Below are 12,185 nucleotides of genomic sequence, written 5' to 3' on the forward strand. Positions count from 1 at the left end.
TATTTATTAACATGTAGTAATGTGATTTTTATGTCACTCTCAAAGACATGCCCAGGAGCTTGCATTCTGGGTGATTCTGTGTCCTGTTAAATTAACAATAAACATAAAACATCATAAAATATTCCACTGATTTAGCTTTTGTTGCTGGTATTTTTGAGACCAATTTTACCTTGGTTTCATAGTCCAGGCTAAAATTGAATTCATGATCACCAGAACCATTATATATAACTGGCTTTAATTTTTGTTTTTGTTATTTCACCAATTACCTCTGCTTCCTTCCATTTTAAAGTTTCAGAGTAGAATTCAAAGATGTGACTTTTATTAAAGCATTTATATCAATATGTTTTTATATCTTTTTTCTAATTTGTTCCCCTCTCCCCTGCTCTCCCTATATCTTTCCCCTCTTTCCGCCAATCTGAAAAGAGCTGTTAAAACTTCATTGTCTTGGCTACTTTTATCTACCTTTTCTAAATCGTAACTTTGATTATGGATTCTTCATTAAACATATTGTTTTTAAATATTCTTAGCTTTCAGTGCGGTTAACATCTTCACATAGACTAACTATGAAATCCTTACCAGCCATGTTGGCAGAAGCTTTTTTCTCCTGTTTGATCAAATTAGTCATGTGATTCTCTTCTTTATCTGTTTGGTGTACATTTGGAGATTTTGAGTTTTTCCTTTGCTTCTGCGATGTCTTAGGAATTTTGGGTAGAAAAAAGAAGGGTATGGAAGTAATAACAGATAATGATCCAGACACAAGAAAACCAAGCCACCAGGCACCAACCCAACGTGCATCACCAGGAGTTATCCGGATGCTGCCTGGAATGAATAATGATAACAAGCCAGTCAGAAATCATGCTGAAAGACAATATTGATAATGACAGTTGGCATATACAGATGAAGAAACCAAAATATGTTTTATGAATCCCAAAATGCAATCTTTGTTTTTTAGTTTTTTTTTTTCAACTTAATACCACCTACTTCAACAAGGCCATAACTCCTAACAATGCCAATCTCTTTGACCTTTAGGGTCAAAAACATAGAATTTACTTCACCCATTACTGAATAAAAGGAGATGCTGAGAGATCTGAATATTCATCTGTAGCCATCAAATTCCCAAGCATTCTACAATAAAATGAATAATTATTTCTAAATATAGCTGAACATTTTCCATTATCATGAAAAATCAGTTCTCCAGCTCTGTAAGAGTTTCAAATGAGAAGTAATTTGACTAAGGGTTTGTATTGAATACAAGTGAAAGCTTGTGCCTTATTTTGTGCCTACTATATTATAACTTTAATTTGGAAATAAATCTTTTGAAGTTCTTACAGTTCTGATGAGATAGGCCCTTAGATTTGTTTGTACAGCAAGCACTTATACATTCAGGAAGATTCATTACTGTGGTTATAAAGAGACTATATGTATTTGGTGGGCTCTGAGCAATCACGGAGTCAGTGAAGAAGAGCATCATTGGAGAAAATCCATGTCTTTGATGAGATTCTCGGTACTACACTAACAGAAAGTGGAACAGAACTCTGCTAGAAGATTCAGGACTATGAGATGAAAGTGTCTTTTGAAAGTCCCACACACAGTAGTCATGGTTACTGAAAAGGGTGTCAATGAGCAATTAGTGGGGAAGAATAAAGTCAATCAAATTATAAAGATAAAAATAGTCATGAAGTATCATGGGTCTAGTTCTAAAGAGCCTGGCTGCTGTGGAACAATCTTTGTATACTGTAAATGTATATATTACTTTCATTGGCTAATAAGGATCTGACTAGCCTAGAACTGAGCACGAGAAATTGTGCAGGAGAGCCAGGGCACAGAGGATTCTGGGAAGAAGAAGTGCAGAGTAGGAAGAGTCTTGGGAGACACAGAGGAAGTAAGACATGCTGAAGGACAGGTAAAGCCATGAGCCATGTGACAACAATTAATATAAATTGGTTAACTTAAGTTGTAAGAGCTAGTTAGTAAAAAACTTGAGCTATCAGACAATAATTTATGGTTAGTATTAAGTATTCTTGTTGGTTATCTGTGAACAAGCAGACAAGAAAGTAAAGTCCATCTACTATTGGTGCCCAACATGAGGCCATGTACATCCACATAAAGATTGAGAAAGTCTTAATAAGGTTCTAAACACATAAAAATGGAACCAGATGCAACATCCTAGTCTCCTTTCTCTTATTTAAGAGGGGGTTTGCTACAAGTTGTTTTTGGCAGTGCTCAAGAAAAAAAAAGTTGAACAAAGGAGATTAGATTCTGGGATTTTGTTGTGAAACAAAAGGGGCAATATAGAAATGATAGATTAAAGGGTAGATTGTTAAATCTACTTTAATCCCAAAAGCAATTACTAATCTTAAATTTTACATAGGTATGGATTTTGGTTTGCTGATACAAATTTAAGGTAAATTTTGTTATACTGTATGTAAATTTCTACTCTTGTTTAAGATATTGTGTTTATGCAGCTTATTTTTAAAATGTAACATATATTTAAGAAATAAATATTAATCGTCATTTATAATAGCTAAACTAATAGTTATGTTAGGTATGATTTCAAGGACATACACAGATATATTTAGATATATAGATAGTCTTCAAAAACTTCAAAGAGTTACAGAATACGGCATTTATATGTTTAAAAACCTAAGACTTTTCATGACAATGAGACCTGTCTGCTCCTAGCAGCACCAATCTCTTTCAGAAAAGGTGATGAACATTGAAGAAACTCCATATGTAGTTTGCTTTTATTATGGCAAATGCTAACCAGTTGTACAAAAAAACAATATTCTTGATGGAAATGCTGACAGTGTGCTGTCCAAACAGGGTCAGCAGTTTGCAAAAGAAAGTAACTGCCAAACTTTGCGAAGACAAGTAGGACAGTGCTTCAATAAAATGTAAACTAGGTATAAAATTTTATATTGCCAAAGATAAGATAAATAATAGTGTATTTTCTCTAATTTTGCCAAATACAAGTGGACTGGATATTGTAATTGTAATTCTTCCTTGATAAGTATTTTTGTTCTATATAGCTTTATTATTTTAAAAGTAAAACTTTCTTTTTAATTAGACAAAAGGGGGAATGCTGTGGAACACTCTTTGTATGCTGTAAATATGTATTACTCTCATTAGTTAACAAAAAACCTACTTATCTATAGCTGGGCAGGAGCGACTGTGCAGGAGAACCAGGCTAGGGGAATTCTGGGAAGAAGAAGGGGGGATTTAGAAGAGTCTCCAGGAGATGCAGAGAGAGCAAGACACACTGGAGGACAGGTAAAACCACAAGCCACGTAGCAGCACATAGATTAATAGAAATGGATTGGGTTTAGTAGTAAGAACTAATTAGTAAGAATTCTGAGAGATCAGCTGAGCATTTATGATTAATATTAAATTTCCATGTTGGTTATTTGGGAACTGGTGGGCAGGAAAGAAAAGTTCACCTATACCTGTCTATTGTACAGAAGTCTGGTCTGAAATCATTATAACTTCACAGGCATGAATCAGATTTGTTTAGAAGCATTATTCTGGAAATGTGATGAATGAGAATCACTGACACTGAAGTAAGATCAAGTGAAAGGAGGGTTATGTGATGATTCTGTGAATAACATGATAAATTAAGATATTCATAAAGAGAAAGACTGTGGGAAATAACATAAGATTTAAGAGTGGGTTTTGAGCACAGTATTTGCCAGATTAAATTTTAGGTGTTTATCTCAACATCTAAAAGTAGAAAAAGTGAGCAAATAGTTGTTAATTTTTTCCCTCATTCAGTCTCATGAGCCAGAGAAATCAGATTACAACTGAGAAGTAGATGGTGAGGGGAGAACTGAGAAATCTTCCAAATTCAGATTTTTGTTTTACAAGATATTTGACTATGAAGGGAAGGTTAAACATAAAACCAGCTACAAAGCTGTTTGAAGACATAAAACATCATATACATAAAAAGACAGCCTACAATAGAAATAGATTTGTGATAAACACACAGTAGAGGGAGACAGTTGAAGACAGCCTGGGAGGGATCCAGTGAAAGAGTAAGTAAATGAGATCTTGAAGATGCAGAATGAAAAAAAATCTAATCCTTATGGGGGGTCTACAAGTATGTGATGAAAGGGGATATAATTCTTACTGATTTGGGGGTAGAAAATGAGAAACATGGTGAAGATAAATGTTTGTTTATTTAAAAGAGAATTTGAAGTTGAGAGAGTTTCCACACTTTGATCAGTTTATCTGAATTATGAAGGAAAGATTGCTTTGAGAAGTTAAGAAGCCATAGGGATCCCATAGTGTATAGAGATTTTTGTTGGTGTTGCAACAAACAAACTTTTCCTGAAGATCAGAGTACAAAGAGCCAAGCCACCAGAGGCCAGACAGTGGTGGACAGAGGCAGAGGGATCTCTGTTAGTTCAAGGTCACCCTGAGCTATATGAAATTGATCCAGTCTATAAGATAAATAGAGCTCACACAAAGGTGATTCCAGCACTTAAGATCCCACCCCTTTGGTCTCAGGAATAGGGAAATGGAGACAAGAGTGATATGGCTGGGCAGTGATAGGAATATTAAGCAAGAAGAGATGGGTGCTCTGCAGTCTGAGGAACATTGCATTCTAGGTAGCCAGCCTGAGGATGCAGTCTGAGAAGGCAGTCTGAGGAGGCAGTCTGAGGACAGGATTGCCCTTTCAGTCTAAGCATTGGTAGTGGCTGGCTGCTCTGCTTCTCTCTTCCCTCAGCTTTCACCCCCTAATATCTGACTGAGTTATTTTATTAAGACAACTAGAAATCATGATACATTAGTATGCATTCCTGCATTCTCCAGTTGAAGGGGACCATATGCCAAACTCTCATCAGGACCAGGGGATGCTCAAAACCATCTAGCCATATCCCAACCTCACAGCATTTTCCTGAAGCTTCACTCCATAATTCCTGTATTTCTAAATCAAATGCACAACTTGTGACCATGCAACTAATTTGACTGTGTAACTAGTTTGTATTCAATTTCGTTGTCTAAAATAAGATTGGTCAAAATGGCCAGATTTATACTGACTTGCAATAGCTTGGTTTAGGCAAGAGATAAACTTTGTTTTCAGTATGAATCTAGCCTTTCCACTTATAATTTATAAAACCCAAAATCAAGAGAAAATTGAAAGAGTTAAACCAGTAACTTGGAGGCATAGTGGCTGGTCTTTGAAGGTCACTCTCCTGGTCACTTGACTGATTCTACTTACTCAGGTCTACATATCCAATGTCTACATACAACCGGGCAAACACAGATGACATGATAAAGCCAATGATTGGACCAATCATTGCTACTGTATTCAGAATACCTGTGAACATAGCAAAACCATTCAATCAGAGTCAAAGAACAAATAGTGATTTTTTTCTCATCCAAAAATATTTCATTGTATCCATTCTTCTTCTACTCACCCCAGATCCATCCTCACTTTCCTACCCACCCAAATTTGTGCCTTCTCCTTTTGTAAATCTCATCAACTATATCTTGTGACATTGTATATTCTTGGGCACAACCTTGCCCCTAGCATGGTAAACCCATCACAGGCCACACTAATAAAGAAAACTTACTCTTCCTCTCCCAGAGGCTATCAAATGCAGGGATGGGACTTTGTGTCCAACTCTTATCTCCATATCTGGATTTTGTACACCTTGAAATTTTATTTGTTTTATATGTATATATGTATGTATGTATATGTAAATATATATGTAAATATATATTAGGATTTACAGCATAATGTTACATAATGCTTTTCTCTAATTATTTTTTAGAGATATGAATTTACTTAGGGGGGTGAAAGATAGGTCAGTTCTATGGTGAAGAGTACTGGCAGCTCTACTAAAGGAAAAGAAAGGAGGTAAAAAAGAAATAACGGGCTGGAGAGATGGCTCAGAGGTTAAGAGCACTGACTGCTCTTCCAAAGGTCCTGAGTTCAATTCCCAGCAACCACATGGTGGCTCACAGCCATCTGTAATGAGTTCTGGTGCCCTCTTCTGACATACAAGAAATGTTGTATACATAATAAAAAATAAATCTTAAAAAAAGAAATAACTTAGTAATGTTACCATTTCCAGGTTAGACCTAGGAAAATTAAGGACTGAACTTCATATGTTCTGTATATTACCTACGTACAAAGAAGAGTGCCCTTCTTTTGCAAAGTCATCAATATAGGAAATTCCCAGGGGCACTATTGGTGTTTCCCCTATGCCACGAAGCATGTTCCCCATTAACACATAAATCCACATGCTTGACTTGGATCCCTTTTCACAACCTGTGTAGAGAAAAATGTGTTTTATTTTAAGCATCAATTACAGCACCAATACCAAGAACTACAAATTTAGATAATTAATTGGTCCTAGGATGTATCATTTGTTCGCTTTTGCTTTTTTAAATTTTACATAATTCCTATTCAATATACAACATTTGAATATAGAAAATGACATAAAAGAACACAGAAAACATACAGAAAGCAACATGATCTGAAATCTCTTTACACAAAGAAAATCATTTAATGTTTTTGATTCATCTTCCATATTGTGGACATACATAAAATATACATATTTTATATAAAATATAGAATTAAATGTCTAGCAAGTAAATATCACTTTTATAGCTAACTCTATTAGAATAACTTCTTGTTTATTTTCCCTTTGTTGTATTTTGTGTCAGGACATTAACAATGTTGTGAGAAATAACCATATTCATTAAGAGTCAGTTCTCTTAACTGTTGAGTCATCTTTTTGGTCCCTAATTTTATTTTTATAATTAGAAAATATTTAAAATCTTTCCTTCAGTCACAAAATTATATTTTAGTTATAATTATAAATAAGTCTCTAAGTATCTCACTAATTATTTTCTTAAAGTTAATTAATAACAATATAATTACAAAGAATTAGGTAAGTATTCTTTTGTTAAATGGATGTTAAAAATGACTTCTAGAAACAGTGATAAATTTATACAATCTCAGCAATACAAAAGAGAAAAAGAATTAACTTCTCATTTTCTTTACTTTTAATCTTCCCTTATTGATATAATAGGTAGAATTATATACAGTATTATATCTATATTATAGCATGAGAATACTTTTAAAAAATCTTCAACTGGAGTAATTTTATTTTTTATAAGGCACCTCTCTCTTATTTGCATACTCATGCTTTCTTGCTTGCTTGAGTTGTTTCTTGAGACAGGGTTATAGTATATGGCTCAGGTTTACCTCAAAGCCACACTCCTCCTGTTTCAACCACTGGGTTCTGGAACTACAGATATTTACACAGTCAGTTCTTGTAACTTTATTTTAACTGCAAGCATCCTTTCCCAATTTCTAATTGAAACAGACCTTAGCTATTCCTCAGACACTTCTAAAGGCTCATTCTGTACCACATGTTCACACTGTGATTATGTCTATATGTTAAGGTCAAATATTTATTGTTTTTGATCAATTTTGCTGATATATTTTATAAAAATTTGTATAGATATTTTATATATACAAAGCCTCAAGTGGAATTCACTGTTACTATTAATTCTTACCTTTCCCCACTACCTCAGGTGACGTTCCAGTGACTGATGTAGTTTGATTAACTAAACACGTCAACGTGGAGTTGCTTAAAGAGTTCATGTCATTTTCTGAGTACCTGTAACTATAAGTACATGACTAGACTTAACATTTGGTTTATTTACCAAGTATTTTCACTTTTCCAAGAAATTATTTTCCTCCTAATTGTGTTTCTCTCTTCTCCAAGTTAATAAGAATTCCCTAATAACTTTCCAACCTCAAATTTAGGAGAAACAATTAGTAACAGTAAAATGGGGAGAAAGCCCAGTAAGTAAGGTCCTTCAGTGTCACTCAGGCAAGGTAGATGATACTTTAATTATTATGGAAACATTCCTGGATTCACCTTTCTGTTTTGTGAACTGCTGAGTGCAGAAATTCTTCTTAATTAGCTTCAATTATGACAGTAATATAAACTTCCTGATGAGTTATGTTTAAAAATCTAGAAAGTCATGTTTTTAAATAAGTCTTAAATGTATGCTAATCCATCAACCTTTTCTATCAAAACATCATTTTCTTTTATGGATGTACATGCATACATGAGCTAATGTATCATTCTGAAACTTTAATAAGTTTTAATCCACTTCAACTTGACCAAGATGTATTTAATAGCAACAAATGGGATGGAATAAGAATGGGGACATATGCCACAACTCAAGAAATGCTAATATATGCTGTACCTCCATGCAAGATAACCCAGTACAGGCCAAGCACTCTACTCCACTTCAAAGCTAGAATCAAAATGCAGTGTTTGTGCTTAAGGACTTTCCTCCTCTCTATCATGTAAGTTCAATATCCACGGTCCTGGGTTGTCATAAAGGAAAATCATTATCTGTGCTTGAAAGCTGAGCATAGGGTAGATATTTGGAGATGTCACCATGTTTAGAACATATGAGATGAAACGTAGTGATGAATAAGAGTTTAAGAGACAGACCCCAGAGGAAAGTACACAAAACTGCAGACCCACTGTAAATAAAGGTAAATCATTTTCACATGTGAAGAACTGCAGTTTTATCAGTTGCTCAGCAACTGTATGAAACACCTAGGAAAGGAAAGGACCCCCTTAGTGACCAGCATGCATTGACAAGCAAATTTAAATATAATTGATGCACAGGTTAGAGCTTTAAATATTTTGGATTGTGACTTAAAATAATTTCAATGTGTGTCCCTACCACAATATATATGCACACTTACAAATATATGTGTAGCTCAAATGATGCCTTTGAAGGACAGAATCCATCTCTGCACCTTATTCGAGTCTATCGTACAATACATGGTTTTCTCAATAACCTGAAGAATTTTCGCTGCTCCACTGATAAACTGGGACCTGAAATTTGGAAACCTGTTCTAGAAAGTTTGGAGTTTTAAACAAAATTAAGAAAATTGATTTGTTAATTATATTGAATGTAAATTAAAACAGAGCTGGAGAGATGGCTCATCAGTGAAGAGCATTGTTTGCTCTTCCTGAAGTTCCCAGTTTAGTTTCCAGCACCCACATCAGGAGGCTCATCACTAACTATAACTCCAGGTACAGAGGATCTATTGCCTTCTTCTGTCTTTCGCAAGCTTCACATGTGCATGGTGCATACACATATTCAGAAGCGAAACACTCATACACATGAAATAAAAATATTAAAATAGAACTGGAACTGAAGGCAATACATCTAGATCACTGGCTTCAGTCAGGATAAGAACATTGATGTCCACATTAACTGAAGTATGTAAAAAGGGTAAGATCTTGGGGACTGCTGGTTATCTGCATTTCAGTAAATTTAGAGCTTAAGATGAAGTCTATGACTTTGACCTGAATTGCTTTGCAATTGTGAGAGCAACAGCTGAATGAATGAATATGAACCAGAGTTCATGGTGTAATACAAGGTTGGCAAAGCTTTGTGAATGTCCATTGGATATATAGACATGGCAAATGGATAAGTAGACACCAAAAGTTAGAAACAGTTAAACAGTGGGACTAATGACTGGATTTGAGTTATTACAGTGATTTTGGCTGAAGATAGGACAACAGAGATATTAATATTTTGGTACTAGCCATGAAAGCAAAGTATTTGTATGATGAAGAGGTCACACATAAACAAATAAGTTTGAAGAGCATAAAATGATGAAAATAAAAAGAAAATTTCTTGAATGGTTGACTGTAAGAAGAATATGACATTAGTATGGTGACAGTGTGGATGCCAAGTGTAGCAAAGATTAAGTAACTCTGTGCGTGTGTCTGTGTTACAAATGGGTCCTGGTATCTCAGCACCCCTGTTCTAGCTTTAGTCCCATTTATGGGTGAGCACTCAGTCTCTTCTAAGCACAAGATAAAGTCAGTTATAATTCCTATAGTTCCTTCATGGATAGGATAGATGACCTCCAGGCCCCAGCTGTTATTGGGAAGATAGCAACAGTTGATAACATCTGGAGAAAAGAGAATTATTATACTTTGACATTATAGCCATTAGTTGTTTGGCCAAGCTTCAGTGGATGGCCACATGCCGATGCACTAATGGGACTTAGATAGTTATAAAAGAAAGTTTAAAATGAGGATGAAGAAGAGGATTTGCAAGTTTGAAGGTGGGTGTATGGGGTGTGGGAAGAGTTGGAGGGGAAATGTGGGTATATGTGATTATATTTCATTGTGCACATGTATGAAGTTCTCTAAGAAGTTTCTCAAAAAAAAAGAAAGATAAATGAAACTCCATTACTAAATTACAAGTGGGAAAGGCACAGGGCATACTTACTATCCCATGAAGAAATGTGGCATCGCAGTCATAATACTCCCAAGGCCCATGATAAAACAACCAATTCCAATCAACTTTGGTCTGTGCAGTTTGGATCCAAAGTAACTCACAAATACAATAACCATCAAATTCCCTAAAACAAAACCAAATTATATCAATCTGATTTGTCAAGCAAATGCTGATGGTCAATGTGTCCAGTAGAATGGAAAGCCTCAAACAGTTTAAATAAAGAAAACATTTGGCCCTTTCCTCAGATTGAATGATGACGGAAAATTCACCCTAATTAAACTGACCATAGAAAAGTATAGGATTTAGAATATGCAGGGGCAATTTCATTTATTTCACTTATTTATTGAAGATTTATTTATTTAATTTTGTAAAATTATGTATATGTGTGTGTGTGTGTGTGTACACATGAGTGCAGTGCTCACAGAAGCCAGAAGAGGGAGTCAGATCCCATAAAGGTAGAGTTACAGATAGTTGTGAGCCACCAGATATGGATCCTGTAAACCAAACTTAGGTCCTCAGAACAAGCAGTAAGAATTCTTAACCACTGGATCATTTTCCTAGTCCTTTGTTTTTGTTTTGAATATCAACATTTTATTTTTGGAATGGTCATCAATACCTAATTCACTTTAAACTAGATATCATCATATTTCTTTTGACCTGTATGAAAATTCATAGGGGACACTGAGTTCTGGGTTGCAAAAGAGAATTTATTTATTTTTGCACCAGTCTATGGAATATGTTTTGGAAACAATAAAACATACTTAAATTGGATGGCAATATTGTTAAAGCATATTTTTTCCTTTTGAAGAACTTAAAGCAGACTAGATTATACTAAAATGAAAACAAATGGAGAAAAGTCTTCCTAATGTGAGAGAAAAACATTACTTAATACAGATTTTATACATTCCTGGAATTCTTTAAAGTCCTAATATGTACTTGTCATGGCATTTCCTGGCAAAAATATCATAAAAGAATAAACCATGAGCATGATTATAAACAAATGATAAAAAGACATTAGAAATGAAAACAGATGGGTGAGTAGAGCTCAGGGAGGAAAACGTCAATTAACTAAGAGCTTTAGTAAAATTTCTAAGAGGAAAAACTATTTGAAATGTTATGTTGACTGCAAATTATCTAGCTTGATGTTGGGAAATGGGAGAACTAAACCAAGCTTAGGGAATTCAGTTGAAGTAAGGGGGTAAGGATTGTATGAGCCAGGGAGTCAAGGGAACCCACATAGGCAACTATCCTGGGATCAGAGGAGCTCACAGACACTTGGCTGACAGTTAAGAATTTAGGATGGGACCCACCTAAGCCTAAGCTTTCTACATATGTGTGACAATGATAATAGCTTCGTCTACTTATGGGATTCCTAGTGGTGAGAGCAGAGCCTGTTTTGGACCCTCTGGCAGACCTTTGGGAACCTATTCACTATACTGTGTTGCTTTATCAGCCTTAATATGAGGAAAGAGGCTTATCTGGCTTCAATGTGATATGCCATGTTTTGTTGACACCAATTGGAGGCCTGCACCTTTCTGAACAGCAAAAGAGAAGGACTATATTGGGCAGTTAGGTACAGAAGGGAGGTGAGCAGAATGGGGGGAAAGGAGGAGGGAGAAACTACAGCTGAGTTATGAAATAAATGAACAAATTTAATTAACAGAAAAGGAGCAGAGGCATTAAGCTTCTGCTGCTTCATAAGATAAGAATCACTTTGAGTAATTGAATGAAGCTTGAGTGTGATGAATAAAGATATTAAAGTCAAAATGAAGATAAAAGTAACATTCTTAATGCTGCAAAGTTACCCTCACCACCCCCACAAGATTTAAAAAACAAAAATCCGACAAATATTATTCCCAAGCTGTTCTTTGTTATGTAAATGA

At 35.0% G+C, this 12,185-nt stretch overlaps 1 protein-coding gene and 1 pseudogene across 3 annotated transcripts in view; both read right to left on the reverse strand.

The window, feature by feature from the left end:
• The window catches only part of LOC119806630 (solute carrier organic anion transporter family member 1B2), a 61,642-nt gene that overhangs the window by 20,127 nt on the left and 29,330 nt on the right, over positions 1-12,185 (reverse strand). For all 3 annotated transcript variants that reach the window (XM_038318439.2, XM_038318440.2, XM_038318438.1), the window contains 5 exons: positions 10,294-10,426; positions 7,531-7,640; positions 6,128-6,274; positions 5,219-5,317; positions 577-819 (listed from right to left, as the gene is read on the reverse strand). In XM_038318439.2, coding sequence (XP_038174367.1) covers positions 577-819; positions 5,219-5,317; positions 6,128-6,274; positions 7,531-7,640; positions 10,294-10,426 — 732 coding nt within the window. The remainder of the gene's footprint in view (positions 1-576; positions 820-5,218; positions 5,318-6,127; positions 6,275-7,530; positions 7,641-10,293; positions 10,427-12,185) is intronic.
• LOC119808585 lies at positions 10,945-11,078 on the reverse strand (annotated as a pseudogene).

Source organism: Arvicola amphibius, chromosome 2 (genome assembly GCF_903992535.2).
Source record: "Arvicola amphibius chromosome 2, mArvAmp1.2, whole genome shotgun sequence".
Taxonomy (NCBI): domain Eukaryota; kingdom Metazoa; phylum Chordata; class Mammalia; order Rodentia; family Cricetidae; genus Arvicola; species Arvicola amphibius.